At 53.9% G+C, this 21,497-nt stretch overlaps 3 protein-coding genes across 4 annotated transcripts in view; 1 reads left to right on the top strand and 2 right to left on the bottom strand.

The window, feature by feature from the left end:
- The window catches only part of RPL36 (ribosomal protein L36), a 148,705-nt gene that overhangs the window by 51,569 nt on the left and 75,639 nt on the right, over positions 1–21,497 (bottom strand). The gene's annotated exons all lie outside the window — the stretch shown is intronic.
- On the top strand, positions 413–19,205 carry MARCHF2 (membrane associated ring-CH-type finger 2). 2 transcript variants are annotated; one of them, XM_061466996.1, is made up of 5 exons: positions 413–527; positions 6,741–6,958; positions 9,939–10,134; positions 14,835–15,044; positions 17,130–19,205. In XM_061466996.1, the coding sequence occupies exons 2-5, from the start codon at positions 6,783–6,785 to the stop codon at positions 17,286–17,288; spliced, it is 741 nt and encodes a 246-aa protein (XP_061322980.1). In that variant the 5' UTR covers positions 413–527; positions 6,741–6,782; the 3' UTR covers positions 17,289–19,205. The 2 variants fall into 2 exon arrangements, with proteins under 2 accessions (XP_061322980.1, XP_061322981.1); XM_061466997.1 differs by lacking the exons at positions 413–527; positions 6,741–6,958 and adding an exon at positions 7,577–8,374.
- On the bottom strand, positions 19,594–21,135 carry LOC133276296 (E3 ubiquitin-protein ligase TRIM7-like). The gene is made up of 2 exons (XM_061466998.1): positions 20,821–21,135; positions 19,594–20,215 (listed from the first exon to the last, which is right to left on the bottom strand). Exons 1-2 carry the CDS (start codon positions 21,005–21,007, stop codon positions 19,695–19,697), a joined length of 708 nt encoding a protein of 235 aa, XP_061322982.1. The 5' UTR covers positions 21,008–21,135; the 3' UTR covers positions 19,594–19,694.

The following is a 21,497-nucleotide window of genomic DNA, read 5'->3' as shown; positions in this document are numbered from 1 at the left end:
CGACGTTCTGTTCCTAAACGCCGGTCGAGAAGGAGGTGGGGACGGAGCTTTGGGCCTGGGCCCTCGCCGGGTCCGCTCCTGCCTCAGCCGGTGGGGGGCGCTGGGCTGAGGGGAACGGCGGGCGGGAGCTCGCTACCGCCAGTACCCAGCACCGGGCGCGGCGGGGAGGGGGCGCGGCGGGGAGGGAGCCCGGGGCCGGGTCGTGCCCTCCCGGAGCCGCGGCCGCCTCAGGGAGCAGCGGAGGGACCCGGCGCTGAGGAGACCCGGGATGGGCGGGGCCCAGCTGCCTTGCAGGGCTCCTATTGGCCAGCTGCTGTTGCCAGCGAGGTCGCGTAGCGACGCCGGCCGGGTTCCCTGAAGGCCCATTGGCCACGCCGGAGCCGGCGTCAGCGCAGTGAGGTGCGGTGATTGGCGGAGACCGCGGTGGAGGGGCGGGCGGTCGCGGATGGGCGGTGCCTGGCGGCCGCAGGAGCCGGTGATGGGGCGGCGCGCGCCGCGCTGAGGGGCCGCGGGCGCCGGGACCGCAGGTACCGGGCGGGGCGGGGCGGCACCGGCGGCGGCAGCGCCCGGGGTGGGCCCATGGGCGGGGCCCCGCTGCGGGCGGGTCCGCGGCGGCTGAGCCGCGGTCCGGCCGTGCCGGGGGGGGGGGAAGTGGGAGCCCTGACAGCCCTCCTGTGCCCTGGCCCCGCTCGGGCGGGGGTTGGATCCGCCCGTGGGGGTGTCCTCAGGCGTCCCGGGGCCGGGGAGGGCGGCGCAGACCCCTGCCCGCCCAGCGGGTGGGTTTAGCGAGGGCAGCGCTGCGGCCCGGGCCTGCGGGTGTTGCGTGGAAACAGAACCTGGGAGAGAAGCGCTGCGGGCCGGGGCTGTGGGCAGCCGGGTTTGGTGTCTGTTCGTCAGACTGCGTGTCCATGCGGGTACGTGGTTGTTGGAAGAGAATTCGTTGCAGGTGGCCTCCTCTGCCTGGATTTATTTCCCCTCTTGGGGTGTTACTGTCTCTTCTGAGATGATGCTGCAAGGGCTGAAGCAATTCCATGATTGATTCCAATCATGGAATGATTTATGTTGAAGGGACCTTAAATTTTCCAGCCCCACCCCCTGCCACGGGCAGGGACCCCTTCCACTGGAGCAGCTTGCTCCAAGCCCCTGTGTCCAACCTGGCCTTGAGCACTGCCAGGGATGGGGCAGCCACAGCTTCTCTGGGCACCCTGTGCCAGCGCCTCAGCACCCTCACAGGGAAGAGCTTCTGCCTAAGAGCTCATCTCATTCTCCCCTCTGGAAAGTTAAAGACATTCCCCTTGGCCTGTCCCTGCAGGCCCTTGTCCAAAGCCCCTTTCCATGTTTCCTGCAGCCCCTTTAGGCACTGGAGCTGCTCTCAGGTCTCCCCTTCAGGAGCCTTCTTTTCTCCAGGCTGCCCCAGCCCAGCTCTCTCAGCCTGGCCCCAGAGCAGAGCTGCTCCAACCTTTGGAGCGTCTTCATGGCCTCCTCTGGACCCACTTGAGCAGTTCTGTGTCCTTAAGTTTGAGCAGGTGCTGCGTCTCTTGAAAGAGGAGACTTCTGAAGCAATGTGTATAGGAAGCAGGAGTGTTCTTGCATTGCTGGTGCTGGTACTTTGGTAGAGGACACGGGTGAAAAGAGAAAGAAGAGCCCACATGGCTCTGGTGCCTTCAGGAGGCAGCACTGCTGAGCAGGAGCAGGGCAGGGATATGCTTGCCGGTGGTCGGGTCGTTGGTTTCATGCTTTGTGAGCATGAGAACTGCTTTCTTTCACCCTGGTTCTTGATTTCAATAAAGCGTTCAAGTCTTCCTAGTGTATCTCTTTCCCTGCAGAGAGAGAGTAGTGAAATGATGAGGGAGGTGGCACAGGGTTTCTGTAGTTGCATTATGTTGTGAATTGTGCTGATGTCTTCAGAGGAGCAGCACGTGTTTCTCATGTCCCAGCTGGTTTTCTGATGTTTCCTTACGAAACTGGTTCTTAAAATGGCTGATCTGGGGGTTGGAGATACCCTCTGCAAAGAATTTTCTCCTAATGTTGCAGTTCGTTTTTCCAGATGTTGGTAATTAAAGGGCAGTAAAACTTCCCTTTCATAGTGTCTTGTGGCAGATAAAAGTCTCCAAAGATCAGAGATAACTGTTCATTTTGGCACTCCAGCTGCAATGCACGGCCTGCTCTGTCCCAGGAAAGGAGCTGCTCTAAGGTCTCCCCTTAAGGAGCCTTCTCTTCTTCAGGCTGAACCAGCCCAGCTCTCCCAGCCTGGCTCCAGTACATCCTATAGGAAGGGGTCCCCAGCCTGGAGCGCAGGGCTGTCAGGTCTACCTGTTAGGCACTGCAGCCACCTGCAGCAGGCAGAGCTCAAAGATGTGTTTCAGGCCAGGGATTGGACTTGGGCCATGGCAAGATGTGTGTTAGCTGGATGAGACAGGCTGTGTGGGAGCAGGTGCTTAGATGTGGTGAAGGAAGTAATTCTTTGTACTTGTCTCCTTCAAGATGTTTGTGTTCAGAGCCTGGGGCCCCAGGATTTGGGAAATCCATGGTTTTCTGGTGGTGGAAAGGGAAGCATTGATGTTTGGAAATGCCCTTTAGCAACTGAAAACCTTCCGTTCACACACACATGATGTTGGTAGGACCATATGATCAGAAAACTCAGTGTGTGCATACAAGTGTTGGCTAAAACGGGTTTGGGAACTTCTGTGCAGATGGGTGCGTTATGCTGGCTGCAAAACTTGGTTATCTCCTGGTGGCACCATAGTGAGGTTCCACGTCTTGGTTATGGTAATCAGGGAAGTTCTCAGTGAGAGGAACAGACTTGGCTGGTGGCAGCCTTGCCAAGAGGTGTTTTATCTGTTCTGGAGATGTCCTGGAGAAGCTAATCCGTACAGAAGCTGGTGAGTACAAAGAGGTGGAGCTGGTTCTAATTTCAGTTTGTTCTGGATTCTATCAAAGCCTCGGAATTGCCCAAGGGTTTACACTGGTTGAGACAGTCATCCTGTAGACGGGCCACCAGGAGTCCAGAGGAGCACCTAGCAATTCCCCTTTACCATGGTCATTTGGCCTTAGCTTTTCCTGTTGTCTTTCTCATCTTGACTGTGGCTTTTCTCTTTGTGGCTTTGATCAAGGTGTCCATCTGGCCTGCTATGGTTTCCCTGTGTTGGGGAGTAACTGTCTTACCTGGCTGCAAAGTCTGTGCAGAACAGACCTGGGGAACCCTTTAGCTCCTTGTCTTCTGCTTTTTCCTGCTGGGCATGTCTTCTGGATGGAGGGCACTGGTCCAGCCTGATCTCTCTGCAGCCTTAAGCTGCTCAGTCATTTGAGGAGCTTTTGATGCCCCTGTTGCCCTTTGGATGATACCAGCTGGATCACATACCTCATGGCAATGCCTGAAGACTGACAGGTAGAGGATCCTGGCGTACCAGCACTGTGGTCTCTGCCTCGGAGTAGCAAAGCTGCTTCTCAAGGAACCGGCTCATCTTCCTGCTTGTGTTTGAGTTTTGGAGTCCTTGTGCATAACTCACTTTTCTGAGCCAACTTTCCACAAACACGGTTTGTTTTTCTTCAATTTGGGTAATCTCCACAAACTCAGCCCTTTATATCCTGGATCTGCTCAGAAGCTGGGGATACAACGTGTTGCTGAGAAGAGACTTCTGATTTATTTGCTCATGTCTAACTGTGGCAGCAGAAGGGATATCAATAATAAACTTAATGTCTTGCAGGCTTTTTCTTTTTAAATGAGAATAAGAAATGTATCCCCAAGGAATGGGCTCAGAAATTACAACTGCCCAGAAGCATGTTGGAACAGGGTGCCCAGAGAAGCTGTGGCTGCCCCATCCCTAGCAGTGCTCAAGGCCAGGTTGGACACAGGGGCTTGGAGCAAGCTGCTCTAGTGGAAGGTGTCCCTGCCTGTGGCAGGGGTTGGAACTGGAGGAGGTTTAAGTTTCCTTCCAACCCAAACCAGTTTGGAATGCTGAGAGGCGAAAGTGCTGTGTAATTTGTCAGCATGTTTGTTCTGGTTATTAAAAAGCTCTTTAAGATCCATACTGTGAACAGGAGCAGTTGGCAGGATCCAGTTCCTGTACCTACAGGTACCTGGAAGGAGGTTGTAGTGAGGTGGGTTTGGTCTCTTCTCCCAAGTAACAAGGGGTAGGATAAGAGGAAACAGCCTCAAGCCGCACCAGAGGAGGTTAGACTGGAGGTTAGGAATTGTTTCTTCACTGAAAGGGTGCTCAGGCATTGGAACGGGCTGTCCAGGGCAGTGCTGGAGTCACCTTCCCTGGAGGTTTTTAAGGGATGTGCAGATGTGGTGCTAGGGGCCATGGGTTAGTGGTGGCTTTGGCAGTGCTGAAGGGATGGTTGGACTTGATGATCTTAAAGGTCTTTTCCAACCTAATTGATTCCATGATTCTATGAATGTTGGGTTTGGGTTCGATGAGCTGTTGACAGTTGTGAGGAAAGGCAGCATATTGATGAGCTGAGCTTTAGGGAGCCAGGAAAGGGACTGGCTTGGCTGAAAACTGTTGTTCATGTTTAGCTGGTATGAAATTGGAACCGAAGCACGCTGCAGATGTTATCTGTGGATTTCAGTTACTTCCTTGCTAAGTGTATCCATGAAAACCTTTACTGCTTTTCCTTTGTGTTTGTTGAATGGCATGAGTCAGATACTAAAGCCCTGACTTCAGGTTCCACCCTGGGATGGACCCCAACAAGGAAACGCCAAATAACTTGTAACAGAAAGCCACGTGTTTCCTGATGGATACGGGTGGCCGTTCCCTTCCAGCCCCAAATAGGGCTGTGCGGACAAGGCCATGGTGTTGCCTCTGTCTGTCAGATGTGGAGCACAAAGAACCTCAGTCTAAATCCTGCCAGGACACAGGGAACGAGGGCAGCTTTATTCCAATGCGCAAAGTGAACCTTTTTCCTCTGGACTTAAAAAAACCCAATATTTTGGCTGAACAAATGAACTGACCTTTTTTATTAAAAACATCTATCTTCTGCCTGCTTCAGCAAGAAGCTTTTCAAGTTGAAAAAACTCCTTAACTTCAAACCAATGACTTAAGTCATTCCAACGGCATTTATCATCTGACTTTTTGCTCCTTAAATGTGGAGAGCTCGTAGCCTTTATTTTATCAAAGGAGAGCAGGAAGAAAAGTGACTCTAACCCTGTGTGCTCTTTGCACAGGTGGAGAGAGGCTGAGTCAGGGCAGTGCTGAGCCTGCTCAGTTCCTTTCTAAGTTGATGGGAAGATTCCCATTTGTTTCAGTAGGCGTTGACCTGCCCACAAGCTCACGCTTACGCCTGTTGAGATCCAGAGGAAGGATCGAAGGTGATGAGACACCAGTGAAGTGCAATCTTCTTCTTGCACGTGTTCACCACGACGGTAGCCATCCTCACAGGTTGTGTAAGAGTTGCTTCATTTCCAGGACATGAAAGAACACTTGTGCTTCCCCAGCTCGGTGTTTTCAGGTCTCCAGCGAGCACATCCTCATACTGGCTTTTTGTTTTCTTCCCCTGTAGTCTGGCCCAGCTTCCAACCAGGAACAAGCCCTTATTTTCTTTAGCTATTTTAGTTTGATTTAGGCTTAGCTGAACCTGGCGGAACTGCAGCTCCATGGGAATGTTTGTCTGCTGTTGTGCACAGAGACCTTGAAATAAACCCCCCCACATTTCCTTAGATGGGATGGCAAAGGTTTCTTTGCCTGCCTCTACCTCCAGGAGATGGAGAGTGAAGATTTCCCCCCCTACCCCTAATTGACACACAAGTAATTCTTCTTCTTTGGTAAGTTTTGGAGTTATTTTTATTTGGTGTTTCCCCTCCCCCAGCTTTTTAGCCTTTTCAGTTTCTTTAGTTATCTTTTATGGGTTTGTTTTACTCTTGAAACACAGCCACCGGGATGAGACACCATTCCAGCTATGATCCCAGAGCCCTGCTGCACAGGGATTACTGTGCGTGCCTTACATAAGGCAGCCCTGTTGACAGACACAAGGATTTTGGTGTTCACTAGCAGTACAATGTTGTTGGCTTGTGTTCAGCTTGTGACTAATTGTAACCCCAGCTCTTTATTTCTGCACAGCTGCCTCATAGGGACCAGGCTGAAGGAGATGGGAGAAAACGGGATTTTTCTGAATTGCTAAAGCATGCCTGCCTTTGGGATTGCGAGAATCCCGACCAGGGAGGAGCGTGGCTGTTGCTAGCACCTTGGGAAGGTGCTGCCTTCCCTCAGTGTGTGCTTGAGCCCAGAAGCACCCCGTGTGCTGGGCTGCACCCCCGGAGCGTGAGCAGCAGCTCAGGGAGGGGATCCTGCCTCTCTGCTGCACTCTGGGGAGACCCCCATGCAGTTCTCACTGAGCCACATGCAGTGGTTGAAGTGCTGTGTCCACATGAGACTGCAGCTTCCACAGAGGGCGTGAGCATCAGTTTTCAGAATGGCTGTAGCCAGCGTGACAGGGGCTTGTGGTTGCCTTCCCCATCTCTGCGTCATTGGCACGTTCACTTTGAGGGGCTACCTTAACCAGGTTAAAGGTACCAGGAATCCTCTCTGAGAAAGGCCAATGTGCAATTCCAATGCTAAATTATGTAAGTAGGACACTTGGAGCATTAATTTTATGGTAAGACAGCCTCACAAAGCCTATTAAAGGGGACAGAAGGGGAGCAAAAGCAGTGGCTGTTGGTCCCTGGGGTGCTGGCAGCCGAGGCGGGTGGTGGAGGGGGTCCCGGTCCCTGGCTCTCACCGGGTGCCCTCTTCCCGCAGGTCTCTGTGCCGCCGGTGCCGGCCCCCAGCTCCAGAGCTGCGATGACGACTGGGGACTGCTGCCACCTGCCCGGCTCCCTCTGCGACTGCCCGGGGAGCGCCGCCCTCTCCAAGTCGGTGGAGGACTCGGACATCGGCCGCCCGCAGTACGTCACGCAGGTCACTGCCAAGGATGGCCGGCTCCTGTCCACCGTCATCAAGGCGCTGGGCGCGCAGAGGTAGGGCTGCTGCAGGGAAGGGCTTTGGCCTGACTCCAGCAGGGCTTTTCTGCTCCTGCTCCTGCTCCTGCGGCTCTAGGGGTAGAGGGAGGCAGCAGAGTGCTGTGGAGTTCTCCAGAGCGCTAATGTTGGGAGTCAGTCTTCGTTAGCCAGATGCTTCCCAGGCCTGTGCTGTCTCTGTGGGAGCCCACACCCGTTCCATGTCCTGGTGGGCCTGGGACTTGCACATTCATCAACTCCCTCCAGGCCTGCGGCTGCTCCAGCTGAGATGGGGCAGCCTCTGCCTGTGTGCCTCTGCCAAGTCCTTGCTGAGCAGCAGTGAAGGTGGGATGCCACAGTAGCAAGAGCTGTGTGGAGATGCTCTCTCCTGAGACCCCCTGCAGTCCTGCATTCAGCTCTTGGGCTACAATACAGGAGGGATGTGGAGCTGCTGGTGAAAGTCCAGAGAGGCCGCAGAGATGCTGCAAGGGCTGGAGCAGCTCTGCTCTGGAGACAGTGTTCAAGGCCAGGTTGCACAGGGCTTGGAGCAACCTGCTCTAGTGGAAGGTGTCCCTGCCCATGCAGTGGGGTGGAGCTGGATGAGCTTTGTCCCTTCCAATCCAAACCAGTCTGGGATTCTGTGATTTAAGAGCTGAAAATGGAGCACAGCCTCTGTTTCAGGATGGTCACGGAGTAAAAGTGTGGTGTTAATTTGCAGCCCCAGGGAAGGAGGGTGTTTGTGTTGCAGGAACCACAGTGCCTATTTATTGCCGGAGGGGACATGTGGCAGCTTCACTTGTTCACTCTTCTTGATGTGACTTCTCATCACTTGTTTTGAGCAGCTTCCAGAGCAGAGGACCCTTGGCAGCGTGGGGCACTCCAGCCACTGAGACCAGGCACATTCTGTCTTCAGATCCTCTCTTAACAGCTGTTAGTTTGTTTTCAATGAATTTGGCCAAACGTTGATGAGGTGTGAAAGTGGTGACTGCAAACGTGGGGGAGGAGAGCAGGAACGCTAGAGGAGCACGTCATTGCTATATCTAAACCTGGAGCTGGTTGATAAGCACATGAGGGGAGCTGAGCTTCCTCCCTGACACCAGATAGGCTGAGTGAGAAGTTGTGCAACCCCTTAAAGCTTGTGGAGGTGTAATAATTGTGTGGGGAACCTGCCTGGTTAAAAAAATCCCACCAGGGTTCCTCATGTGTCTTGGTGGGACACCAGTTTGTTCATTTTGGTGGGGGTAGGTTTCAGTCTCTTATCCCTTAACAGAATGAAGCCAGAAGCAGTGTGACTATACTGGAATGTTGAATTACTGATAGAGTCTCTACAGCCTGCTGGAAAACTGTGTCTGAGGGTGTTGGGATTGTGACCAGAACCTTCCCCTCTGGATAGGAAGGAAGGAAAATGGAGGCTGATAAGAAATTGTTTCTTGCAAGGTCAGCAAATTTTTTCCTTCTGGATTTGTTTCTTGGTAGCCAAGGTTATATTAATGCACTGGAAATATGAAACTTCTCAAACAGGAAGAGAAGGGATGAAATATCTTACAGATGCTTTTCTAAGGAAATAGCAGATGCATGAGAGCACTGGAGGCTTGGGGGTTCTTTTGGTCTGTCCCTGTCACTGGGGCCGTGTGAGGGGACTGTCATTTTGTCACTGATCCAGCCCTGAGCTTTATGGGAGTGGAGGGTGCAGAGTCATCAAATGATGCCAAGTTGGAAGGGAATTCTGGGGGTCCAGCCTCCTGTCAGAGCAAGGCCAACTTCAAAGAGGGGTCAGGCTGCTCAGAGGCTTGGCTGGGGCACTTTTCAGTGTCTCTGAGGATGGGGTTTCCACCTCCTCTCCAGACTCCCATCGCAGGAGTTTTACTGGCTGAAGAAGTCCCCTAAATAAAAGGCACATGTCAAGGAGGAGAGACCAAGGGTCAGTGGTTCACCAGGGATGTTTGGTAGGGAGAAGGGGATGGTGCAGTGCGTTTATGATGCCTCACAGCCCTAAATATGATTAACAGGCCCAACTGGAATGAAACCTGCTAAACATTGAATTGAAAGGGGTAGAGATAGGTTGTGATGCACATCAGCCCAGTAAAGGAGAAGCAAGATCCCTTTCCTGATGTATTTTCTTGCTGGCTCTTCCCTTTGTGTCCCAGCAGCATTTTTCCTCAGTCCACTCCTTTTCTTTGCCCTGGTTTTCTGTGTCTGACTCTTGCTTTGCCTGGTTGTGCAAACTGATGGAGATGTGCTGCTGCTTGCAGACTGCTTGTTCTGACCAGTGTGTTGCAATCCCACAAAGTTCTTTTGCTGTCAGATGTGTTTTTAAAGGCAGTGGATTATGAACTGTGAGATGTGGGGCTTTTAGTACTGTCAGCAGTGTTTGGGAAAAGGTGACAGGAGACATAACTCACCTGGATTTCAAGAGGACATGCAATAGGGTGTTTGAAATACAGATGTCCCCTTCTCACTCTGCCTCCCACCCCAAATCTGTGCAACTATAGATGTAAAAGAATGGTTGTATGAAAGAAATGGTTGGTTGAAAGGTGGGAAGTGAGATAGAATCATAGACTCACAGCCTGGTTTGGGATGGAATGGACCTTAAAGCTCATCTCAGTTCTAACCCCCTGCCATGAGCAGGGACAATTTCCACTAGACCAGGTGGGCTGGGGCATGCTGTGACCACTGTGGATCACCCAGCTTTGCTTTGGGCTTCTGGATTGCATCAGTGCTCCAGGGCTGGTTTCAGGTCAGTGTCTGAGCTGAGCTGGCCAAGCTGATGTGCCAGGTTGTCTTGGGTGCTGTGGTGCTCATCAGCACCATCCAGATTTTACTGACCTAAAACATCTCCATGCTCCTTTGACACGGGTTTCTTGCCTGGCACACTCTGCCATGTGCTGCCTGCTGTGCATGTGCCCTTCTTGGACTTGGTGGGCTCAGACCCATTCTCTGACGTGGCTGTATGGTTCTGCCTGCTCTGACAGTGATTTCGTTCTCTTTGTCTGCTCTTTAGTGATGGTCCCATCTGTCGAATCTGTCATGAAGGTGGAAGTGGGGAGGGACTGCTTTCCCCGTGTGACTGCACAGGAACACTGGGCACCGTGCACAAGAGCTGCCTGGAAAAATGGTTATCCTCCTCCAACACAAGTTACTGTGAGCTCTGCCACACAGAATTTGTTGTAGAGAGAAGACCGAGACCTTTGACAGAGGTACTGCTTTCTTCCTGCTTCACTTTGAGTTCCTTACCACTTGAGAGCAAATGATTTGCCCTGCTGTCCTTGTGGTTCTTGCTGTCTCCTCCTCCTCCTTAGCATCCACTCAGAACAATTTGTGTAGAGACATCAAGTCTCTTATAAGACCAAGTGATGTTACTGGAAAAATGTAGTAGAAGTTTGGGGCAACTCTGTGAACCCCTGTGTGCCGCTCACCAGTGTCAGGCTGTAGGACCTAAGGCTCAGGTTAGAAGGGACCTTAAAGCTCATTCAGTCCTAACCCCTGCCACAGGCAGGGACCCCTTCCACTGGAGCAGCTTGCTCCAAGCCCCTGTGTCCAACCTGGCCTTGAACACTGCCAGGGATGGGGCAGCCACAGCTTCTCTGGGCACCCTGTGCCAGCGCCTCAGCACCCTCCCAGGGAAGAGCTTCTGCCTAAGAGCTCATCTCAGTCTCTCCTCTGCAGGTTAAAGCCATTCCCCTTGGCCTGTCCCTACAGGTCCTTGTCCCAAGCCCCTCTCCAGCTTTCCTTCAGCCCCTTTAGGCACTGGAGCTGCTCTAAGGTCTCCCCTTCAGGAGCCTTCTCTTCTCCAGGCTGACCCAGCCCAGCTCTCTCAGCCTGGCCCCAGAGCAGAGCTGCTCCAGCCCTCGCAGCAGCTCCGTGGCCTCCTCTGGCCTTGCTTCAACAGCTCCACATCCCTCTTGTGCTGTTGCCCCAGTGCTGGATCAGGACTGAAGGAGGGGTCTCACTAGAGCACAGCAGAGGGGGAGAATCCCCTTCCTTGCTTACGCTCTGGGGATGCAGCTCCATGACAATCCAGCTCTGTCTGTGTGTGTTTAAAAAGCCTTCAGGAGGAGGGAGGCTGGGAGCTGCCTGTGGACTGGAGGAGACGTTTTTGTGGGAGTTGTGGGCAGTGACATGGTGGAGTGGAAATGCTTCTGCAGAGCTGCAGAAAGTTCTTGGAAGTCAGGAAATGCCACATCCAGAATTGCCTTAGTTTTTACTTCAGTCCTTTTGTATATCTGCATAACAGAGTGGTCTTTACATGTTCACAGGTTGGGGTGAAAGATGCCTACTAGCTAATGTGGTTTATCATGTGTGGCTGTTATGTGTTCTTGTACCCCTGCTCACAAGACCAAGGTATTCATTTCCCCATGAGGTTTTCTGGGGCACCTATCATTGTGATACCCAGCAGCCTCCTTTAGGGAGGGAAGGCAGCCCCCTTGTTCAGCATGGATTAAAGAGAATTTTTTAGTAGAATTGGATTTTATGTTCTTTAAGCAGCCATTTATTTCTGTTGTGGTTTGTTCAATGTAAAAATAGTAACAGTGTTCTCTGCCAGCATCCTTGATCTCTGAACCAGGAGCTGGAGACTTGTCTGAGCCTGGAGCCAGCTCTGGCCTGGGCTATGGTGTGGGGAGGATCTCTCCTGCAGTTCAGTTGTTTTTTTAGCTCAGAAGCTGTTTGAAAGCTGGAAGAAAAGCCCCACAGAAGGCTTTGGTTCCCTGTCAGGCTGCGAGGTGGATGGGCTGAGTGGTTTTTGGGGGCTTGTTTTGAACCAGTGCAGGTGGAGATGGAGAGTGGAACTGCAGCTGCCGGTGCCCGGGCAGGGTCTGAGGCCAGCTCACTGTGCTGTGAAAGGACAGAGTGGCTGGCACAGTCTTTTTGACTGGCAAATACATTTCTGTGTTACCTGGAAGACTTCAGCAGTAGATATGCAGATGAAATGTCCAGGCCATAGGTTGCCGTGCATTCATGGTGCAGTGGGTTATTATTCTGTGGGAGATGCTGCTGCGTACAAGCAAAGGGAGTTTTGCAGGGAGGAACAGTGGTGATACTGCCATTCCTGCTTGTGTTATTAGGAGCAGAAATGTTGCCTCTGGGTGCCCCCCCTCCAGTTCAGAGAACTGAGCTGTGGTGGCAGCTCTCCCCCACCCTTCCTCCAGCCTTATCTTCTTTCCAGGCAGACTTTTCTGGGCTTTCCTTGAACTCTTCTGCTGAACTCCTTGCACCATCCTCTGCCTGGGCTGTGCTCCTCTAACCCATTCCCCAGCTTGGGTCTCTCTTTCCTCAGTGCAAGTTTGATTCCTCTGTCTAGTGAAAACCAAATCCCTCTTGGCTCCAGCTGAGTTCCATTCCTCTCGTGTCATAGAACCACAGACTGGTTTGGGTTGGAAGGGACCTTAAAGCTCAGCCAGTTCCACCCCCCATTTTGCTTGCATTTGCTGTCTGGAGATGCTCTTCTCAGATCCCACCCTGGATACTCGTGGTATTTCTTTGTGTAGTCCCTGGCTCTGCTCTGCAAATCTGGAACGGCCTCTTTGGGGTCTACGCTGGAAATAATTCATCCCTGCACTCTTGGCACTTGTCAGCACCAGTCTCTTCCTTCCATGCCCATCGTCACCACTCTGTCCGGCCCTGTCTGCGCTCTGAGGATCTAGAGGACGTCCTGCTGGTCGGGTCTCTCAGAGGTGCAGCTCCTGGCAATGCCTTGATCTTATATTTGGACGTGTCATGGCATTTCCTGTGGTGACATCAAGCACAGAAGCACTTGCTGCTGTGTAGAAAAGTGTCCTGGTAACCTGCAGCGCTGCTTGGCTCAGTTCCTCTCCTGCCCACCATTCCTAGCACTCATGCAGCTCCTGCTCTCCTTGGGCAGCAAGCAGCCAGCTCTTTCCCTTTAGTCTCGCACATGATTGCAGCATGGAAGCAGTTGTTATGTGGATTTGGCCTGGAAGAAGACCAAGTTGTGCTTTTGTTGCTTTCCCATGTTTACTTGATAGTTTTCCCCACACAAATTGTTTAAGCTGACAAACCACTTTATGGATTGTTTGGAAGGTTTGTTTTAATCCTGTATGCAGCAATGTGCTGCTGTGCCAGGAGCCCCGCGCCCTTTGGGTGCCTGATTGTGTTCTGGTTGTTACTGTGTCAGTGCATATTGACAAAGTAAATCAACTACTTCAAAAGGAAATTAATTTGCTTCCTGCCTTTACATGTTTGGCTCCCATCTTGGGGAGGAAGAAAGAGTTTCAAAGTTCACAAGGAATATAAATAGAATAACATGCAGTGAAATACCTTTCTGCCTTCAGTCCCTGAGATTCTTCCAGAGGAGGCCACAAGGATGTGGAGGGGCCTAGAGATGAAGACAGACTGAGAGAATTTGGTTTGTTGAGTCTGGAGAGGAGAAGCTGCGTGAAGACCCCAGAGCAGCTTCTAGTGTCTGAAGGGGGCTACAAGGATGCTGGAGAGGGGCTCTTCATCAGGGACTGTAGTGACAGAACAAGGGGAAATGGGTTCAAACTTAAACAGGGGATACTTAGGTTAGATATAAAGTAGAGGTTCTTCCTGTGAGGGTGCTGAGGCGCTGGCACAGGGTGCCCAGAGAAGCTGTGGCTGCCCCATCCCTGGCAGTGTTCAAGGCCAGTGACCCTGTGCCTCGTACATCCCTCACTTTAGTTTGCTCTGACTTTTGTGCACCCTCCACCCTCCCCTTGGGTCAACACTTTCTGCTTGTCTTTCTGGCCAGCCATGTGCTCAGCATACCTGTGCTCCATTGTGGCCTTACAAATTTCTTGCATACCTGCCACCAGCCCTTGTGTATGGCTGTTTAAACTCTGGTTTCCCCTGTTGAGAAGGAGCTTTGTGTGCATAGCTCTCAGGTGGGTCCTTTTTCATCCTGCCCGTTCAAAGGTGGGCACCAGGGCTGGCAGTAAGATGTGCCTGGCTGCCATGGGGATATTCCCTGCCCTGCTCTGACTGTGCCTTTTCAACCATGTTCTCTCTCTCTTCTTATTTATTTGATTAGTTTTCAATCTTAATAGAGACCAGTCATCCTTGTGCAGGAAAGAAGGAAGGATCCAGCAGCCCATCCAGTGTAAAGAACTCTCACTAGGAATGTGCTGTAACAGCCCTGGGTATTGGTAGGAACCACAGAAAGCACTGTTCTAAAAAAAGGAAAGGAAAGGCTGAAAATAGCAAAATCCCAGGAAAACTAGGACAATTTCTGCTATTAAAGTCAAGTAGCTAAAATGAATCCACACTGGAAGCAGGTCGGGACTCCTAAAAGTAGTTGAACATTTAGAGGTTACGGGTTGAGGGAAACCTTCCTGCAACAGAGCTTCCTAAGTTCTGCAGCCTGCTGATTTTTGAGAGCTGCAAAGCTTCTTGGTAGCACAGAGCAAAGTGCTGCAGATCATTTTGTGCCTGGGAGGCAAGAAAGCAAGCCTGAAAATAAGAAGGAATACACAGAATGGGCTCTCCTACAGCTTGGCCTGGCCACAGACCCCAATGCCCTGGTTTCCCATAGTCCCTACACCAGTTGCAGAGTCCTGGATATGTTTTTGTTGAAGCTTAGTCCAAGACCTGTCAGGCCAGGTTGGATGGGGCTTGGAGCAGCCTGCTCTGGTGGAAGGTGTCCCTGCCCATGCAGTGGGGTGGAGCTGGATGAGCTTTGAGGTCCCTTCCAACCCAGACCATTCTATAATTCTATGATGTTCTTCAGCTGTCTCTTCCCTTTCCCTCGCTGGTTGTTGTTACAAATACCCTTGCCACTCTCTATTTTTGTTAAGGTTTATGTGCGTCCATACAGACTGCAGAGAGCACATCAGAGCTCACCACCGTAGCAATCCTGTTCCGCTTGCAGGCTACGTGCTCCGAGTGCCGCTGCCTAATGCCCTCTTCCCCTTCCCTCCTGCAGTGGCTGAAGGATCCCGGTCCCCGCAATGAGAAGAGGACACTCTTCTGTGACATGGTGTGTTTCCTGTTCATTACTCCCCTGGCTGCCATCTCGGGCTGGCTGTGTCTGCGTGGAGCCCAGGATCATTTGCAGTTCAACAGCCGGCTGGAGGCCATCGGACTCATAGCACTAACCATAGCACTTTTCACAATCTACGTCCTTTGGACGCTGGTAAGTGGCTGCTGCCCAGGGCCTTGTTTCTGTTCAGAAGGGAGATGAAAGTCCTGGCTCACCCCATGTTCCTGCCTCCCCCTGGGAGAAAACCTTGGGCTCTTTCTTTTGAAGGTCCATTTAATTTACTTCAAATAGGAGCTGCTTGCTGAGAATGAGAAACCACTTCCTGATGATCTGCTTTCCAGATTGACACAGGAACAGTGCTCCCCGGGGTGTCATGTACCAGGGTGCAGAGCTGGGTGGGAAGATCTGGTGCTGGGGGCAGGCAGTGCTCCAGTGGTGGTGCCTGTTCCTGTTTTCTAGAAGAAACACAGAATTGGTACCCATCTGGAAAATGTTTAACCCCCTAAATAACAGATCTCTAAATATTAGGCCCTCTCTACCCTGCTCTTGTGGGGCCCCCCCTGCAGTCCTGATCCAGCTCTGGGGCAGCAGCACCAGAGGGATGTGGAGCTGTTGAAGCGAGGCCAGAGGAGGCCACAGAGCTGCTGCGAGGGCTGGAGCAGCTCTGCTCTGGAGCCAGGCTGAGAGAGCTGGGCTGGGTCAGCCTGGAGAAGAGAAGGCTCCTGAAGGGGAGACCTGAGAGCAGCTCCAGTGCCTAAAGGGGCTACAAGAACCCTGTCTAACGCTTTTCCAGCTGCTTGCTGGGAAGCATGATTTTGGGAAGGGAAGGGCAAAAGTGCAGCCCCTGGAGGAGGAGGAGTTGGACCCCAAACTGCTGGCAGGAGAAATGCCACAGCCCATTTCCCTGCCATCTCATGCTCTGATTTCTCAGAGCAACACCTTCCCCTGGGGCCGGGATGGTCCTTGGAGCTCTCCTACACAGACTTGGGTGCCAGGAGAGGGTAAGCTGGTGTTGCAGCCTTCACTGGGGGGTGGTGGTTGCAATGGGTGCCTGATGAGTGCTGCTGTCAAAACATGCTGTAACTGCAGTGCACAGGGAGCTGTTAAGGGAAGTCTCATGTACGTGCTACAGGAGGTTCATTTCTGTGAAAGCTAAGCTAAAACTGGAAACCTTAAGAGGAAGTGCTTCTGTGTCCCAGGACTGGTCTGGAGGAGCTGGAAATCTGGCTGAAATGGAAAAACTGGAGGGTTTTCTAAAAGTGCAAGTGCTGACTAAAAGGGCTCTAGTTCTGCTGAGCTTCACATTCCCTTGAACAGAGAAGGACATGAAGTGAAGCCCCTTTATTCACATTTACCATGGACCGCAGCTCTTCCTGTGTGTAATAGGAATACTGGCTTTTCCTTGTCAGCTACTCTTCCTACTTGCTGGGCAAATGTTTCCTGTACTCTTACAGAGGATGAAAGCTTGGTTTTGACAAGTTGCTGACTGGATTCAGTATTTAATTCTCTTGCTCATAATTTGTAGGGAAATAAATAGGAGGGAAATACATGTTCGCTTTGTTCCTTCCTCCAGAAACTCTAGGCAAGTTTAATTTCAAAGCTAAGGAGTCAGCAGGAGCTGTGAGACAAGCGGCAGTGGTGGAAAGGATGCTGAAGGACACAGGGAGGAGCCCAGCCTGCTGGGGAAGCACAGCTCGAAGCTCCCCCTTGCAGGGCTGCTCTAAAACTGCAGCTTCTCGTTCAGGTCCCTTGGGTCTTCGCATTCTCTCCCGGCCAAGCGAGTCCAGCCGCTGTGCTGTTGTTATGGATCAAGGGGAGACGGTTGCAAAGGGCAGAGAAGACCCAGTAGGATCTGTGAGATGGGAGGAGGCTGTTTGGGTTCAGACACGTGAGGCTGGCCCTATTGAGAGCCCCTTGTTTTGCCCAGACAAGGCGCTCACTTCAGCCTGTGGCCAGCGTGAAGCTGTGGTTCCTCCCTGCCACTCTCACCAGCCTGGTACCCAAACTCTGTCCCTCTGCCCTGGTGCTGCCCAGGGGGTTGGAACTGGAGGAGCTGTAAGGTCTCTTCCCACCCCAATTCCACGGTTCTGTGACAACCCTTCCAGTGCTGTCTCCTTTGGCGGGGGATGCTGGTGGTTTGGCAAGGAATACTCGGAGAGCGGATGGGTGACCGGGTCTCTAGAGCTGCAGCCGCGGGGCCGGGGTTTGGTGACCCTCCTGCCGCGTTGTCCCCCCCAGGTCTCGTTCCGGTACCACTGTCAGCTGTACTCGGAGTGGCGAAGGACCAACCAGAAAGTCCGTTTGATGCTCCCGTCCTCGCGGAGCCCTCACCCCGTGCCCCACTCCCTCCTCTCCGCCAAGCTCATGAAGAAGAGCGCGGATGAAACCACCGTGTGAGCCCGTCCTGCCTGGCTGCTGGGCCGGGGCAGCCCCTCAGGGCTGGCACAGACGAGGAGGGCCGGGTGTCCCCACGTGCACACAGGAAACGTGGCAACTGTGGAGGCCCTCGGGAGCAGTCATCCCCCCCAAAGGACTTTGCAGTCAGTGTGTACTTTATACCGTGGCAAACAGACAGAGAATTGATCACTGTCATGTGAAATGGCCCAAAAGAGCCAGATGGTAGAACGTGCCTGTCTGCAGGGACACTTTCCTATAACTCAATACCATACGTGGAAAATATCTCCCTCTCTATATATATCTCTATATATAACATTATTTTTTAATGGCCATGCATATTGTGTTCCAGTCCTTTTGTGTTGATGTTCTAAGCTTCAGTTCTAGAAGCTGGCAGCCTGATCTCATTCAGAGGTTAAATCTATGCCTTTTCTCCAAATGAGCTTACAAAGAACACTTTGAAGAACATTGATGACAAATCCCCTTCTCCTTTGCACTAAGTTGGTTTTGATAATCCTGCAGCAGCCTTTCCCCTTCCTCTGGTCTCTGTCGTGCTGTTTCTGTCCTTTCTAGAAAGTTGTGTGTTTTTAAGAGTTATTATAATCCCAGAAGGAGTAAAATGACGCAGTTCCGAGCAGAGCCATTTTGTATTGGAAAGTATTGGAATTCTGAGAATTTCACAACACGTTTCAAAGTGAGAAAAGCTCTTCCTGTGCAGACGTGATCTCACAGAACACTTTCCTTGCGGATCCTGGCTCATCCCCAGGTCTCGGATGCACTCAGCTCTTGCTGTGTCTGGCAGAGGTAGATGGAGGGTCTGAGGGTGGGAGGTGATGGCTCGGACGTGCTAAACCCATTATTGCCTTCTGCTGTTAAGGTTCCAAAAGGAGCTTTCCTGAGCCCAAAAGGGGCAAGCTGGAGTCTCTGTTTGCTGATGTCCTTTCACCACCTTGAGGCTGGACCTCTCGTAGTGCTGGTTACACACTCCCCTCACAGGACAGGCCCTCACTGCAGCCGCTTGGCAGGATGCGGCTGGGCTCTGCTGTCTCTGTGCTTCATTTGCACATTCCTCAGCAGCAGCTGGAGGAGCTGCTGTCATTGGGATCATCCCTGGAAGTGCTCTGCCTGTTAGGTGTCCTCCGGTGAAACACCCCGAGAGCAGGGAGGAGGCAGGCTCCAAGGTGCCCGTGTCCTTCAGGGGGTGGTGGCAGTCACAGACTGCGTCCCGCTGCTCCTTTGCTGGGCACAAGCAGCCCAGCTGCAGTTACAGCCCCTGCACAGCAGCAGAAGCCTGCTTCGAACTGGCTTGTGCGATGGAGCTGCTGCCTCCACACACACCAACCACCCTTTGGCAGTGGAGCTGCGCCACTGCTCTGTGCCTTGTCCTGGCTGCTCCTTTCTTCAGCAACTCCCCAGCAACCCCCTGGCACCAGGACATTCCCAGTGAAGAGAGATGTGGGGGGTTCGTTTCCTTCCCACCCCTGCTGTTCCCAGGAGCTTGGCCTTGCACCGTGTCTGGTTCTGGCAGGTGATGAAGGATGCGCACTCCCAGAGCACGTTCCCCTCGTAAGGACTCTCTGAAGCCAGTGTTTCTCCCTGTGGATCACTGTGATCCACTCACTGTGGATCCAGGTATGAACTGTGAAAGGCAGAAGTCCCTGGCTGGGGGCAGCAGGGGCCTGGCCCGGTGCTGCTGCATGGCCATGGCTTCACTCGCAGCTTCGTCCTCTTCCTCAGTAACTGGAGTTGTTGCTTGTGCCCCTGCAGAACCCAGCAGCGGCTCCTGGGGTCTTCTCCTCTTTCCCAGAGGAGATGCTCAGCTCCTGGGTGTGGGAAATGAGTGTCTCTGACCTGCCACATGCCAGTGTCATGGGGAAACGGGCCGTGCAATTGAGTCAATAAAAGTGAGACAAAGCTTGGGCTCTTGTGTTGTTACTGGGGATGGAGGGGCCTTTACCTGTGTTCTGCTGTGAGGAACGTGCCTATTGCACGAGTTCGAACTGGAAGTAAGGAGAGGCTCTGGATGTATGGAGAAGATAACGGTTATCAGCTCCAGCATCTGGCTGGGTTTGGGTTCTTTTAATGTAACGATTAAGCTTAGTTGGAAAGAGCCAGAGGCAGAGCCCAGCACCCGCAGAGGAGCCTGGACCTGCTCATGGCCTTGTACAGAGCACTCAACGCCCCTCCTCTGTCCTGGGCTGCCTGGCACCAGGCTCGGTGCTCCCGGTGGGCTCCGCGGTGCCAGCCGGAACGGGGGCTGGTGCCCACGTCCAGGACCTGCCCGTCCTCCGGCTCGGTGGCGGAGGAGCCACGTGAGGAGGAGCTGGCAGGGCTCAGGGGCTCCAGCGCCCAGCACCAAGCCCCGGGTGATGGCGTTCTCCTCTCCAGGCCTCCGCGCGCTCGCCCACGTCAGGGCCGCAGCTGGAGCCACGAGTCCGTCCCCACCCAGAGCCAGGGGCGCAGCCTCTCCCCGGGACACGAATCCAGGCGGAAGGCAAAGATCGGGGCCTCGGTCTCGGCATCAGCAAAGGCCACCTGCCTGCCCGCGAAGTCCAGGCACACCTGGATGGCCCGGGGGAGGCAGGGGAGGTGCAGGGGCGTCCAGTCCGGGTCAGTGAAAGCAAAGTATTGTCCAAACCACTGCCCCACGGCCCAGATTCCCTCCCGCGGGGTAAAGCCGAGGACCCCTTTCCTCCTGACGGACTCCTGCGCCACCCCCAGGGCCCACCACTGACCCCCCTGGGCCACCTCCACGGCCCAGCAGTGCCTCCCCACAGCGAAGCCCTGGGCGCCCAGCACGCACGGCTCCGTGTCGAAGCGCTCGGCCGTGGCGGGCGCTGGGCTCCACTCGTCCCCGCGGCGCACGCCTCGCCCGTCGGCAGCCAGGCGGAGGAAGGGGTTGGCGCTGTCCGGGTCCAGGCTCACGGTGCCTGGGGACAGAGGAGGAGAAGATGCTCAGGACCGGCAGCCCCAGGGGCTGCATCCACCCCAGCAGGAGCAGGGACGTGGCGATTTCCTCCCCCCCGGTCAGAGGTGTCCAGTGTAGGGCAGGAAACCCCCAAATGCCGGCCTGCCCCAGCCTTGGTGGTGCCCTGAGCCTGATCCAGGAGCTTCCAAGCAACCCCTGGCCAAGGGGACCTCGGTGCCCTGGAGAGGGGTGCACGTGAGTGGATGGGTGCCCATCCGCCCTGTAGATACCTGCACCTGAGCTTGGGCGTCTCTAGGGCTGCGCACCTGGGCCCAAACCAGTGCAGGTTGTGGACAGCATTACCCCAAACCCCACAGCCCCAGATTCCCATTTCTTCCCATAGGAAATGGAGAGAGCCAAAGGTGCAGCTCAGGTGTCTTTGGTGCTGGTGGTGGGTCTACACTTAAGCATTGGGAATTCAGCTGGGGCTTATTGCCCCAGGGCACACCCAGGCTGGGACAAGCCCCAGGTGCTCTGATCCTAAACAGCTCTTCCACGAAGAAGCAGGATGTGTTTTTCTCCTCAACAGAGGACAGTTCCCCCTCTTTTCCCCTTCTGAAAACTCACCTCTTCCACTCATCTCCTCCACCTCCCCGGCCAGGGGCTCACTCTCTTCTCTCTCCATCCCAGTTTCAAGCAGGTCTGAAGAAAAGCACCAGGAGGGGAGGCAGGATTCCCTGTTGCCAGTGGGAATTGCGGGACTCAGAGACTGCTTAAAGGTGATAACGAAGGAATGATGGGAAACCCAGAGCATCCAGGCACTTACCTGTAGGCAGACTCCAGGAAAGGAGGGTTTGGGTGCGTCTGAAGGCTTCAGCCTGCTCTGCACAGCCCCGCTCTCCTCACGGCTGGGCTCGGCTCACCCCGCTTGTTTGATGGAGCTGATTGAGCGCAGAGGGGCTGGGGGCCTGGGGAGCTGCGCTGGGGGCTGGCGCCTCGTCTCTGGGGAGGGGCAGAGCTTGCACCTCCCCTCCTCTTGGCCACCACTTCCCATGCCCCGAGGCCGCCGGACCTCGTCCAGCTTTGGGATGTGGGAGCCGCGGCAGGGCCCGGGCCTGTTTGCATCGCGGGAGCCGCTGCATCTGCCCTCCCTCGGCAGCTGCCCCGGGTGATAAGAGCCGGGAAGAGGCCGTATCTCCCTGCAGCAGGGAGCCCAATGGCACCTCCAGCCCCTGGGATGTGCCCTGGGGACAGCAGGCACAGAGCTGGAGCCATGCTCTGGGGTCCGGATGCGATGAGGGAGG

The sequence above is a fragment of the Pezoporus flaviventris genome, unplaced genomic scaffold, assembly GCF_033815535.1.
Source record: "Pezoporus flaviventris isolate CSIRO_AGI_PZ_B2104156 unplaced genomic scaffold, CSIRO_AGI_Pfla_v1 ptg000043l, whole genome shotgun sequence".
Taxonomy (NCBI): domain Eukaryota; kingdom Metazoa; phylum Chordata; class Aves; order Psittaciformes; family Psittacidae; genus Pezoporus; species Pezoporus flaviventris.
The sequence above is the reverse complement of the archived record's forward strand: the minus strand, read 5'-3'. Positions and strand labels throughout refer to the sequence as shown.

What these genes read in the sequence shown, in the direction of transcription:
- LOC133276296 (XM_061466998.1), bottom strand. Translation starts at nt 21,007, where the DNA reads ATGCTCTGGGTTTCCCATCATTCCTTCGTTATCACCTTTAAGCAGTCT. An exon ending in GGAGGAGATGAGTGGAAGAG is followed by an intron (nt 20,216 to 20,820) that starts GTGAGTTTTCAG and finishes CTCTGTCCCCAG; the next exon opens with GCACCGTGAGCCTGGACCCG.
- MARCHF2 (XM_061466996.1), top strand. Translation starts at nt 6,783, where the DNA reads ATGACGACTGGGGACTGCTGCCACCTGCCCGGCTCCCTCTGCGACTGC. An exon ending in GACCGAGACCTTTGACAGAG is followed by an intron (nt 10,135 to 14,834) that starts GTACTGCTTTCT and finishes TCCCTCCTGCAG; the next exon opens with TGGCTGAAGGATCCCGGTCC. An exon ending in TCTACGTCCTTTGGACGCTG is followed by an intron (nt 15,045 to 17,129) that starts GTAAGTGGCTGC and finishes TGTCCCCCCCAG; the next exon opens with GTCTCGTTCCGGTACCACTG.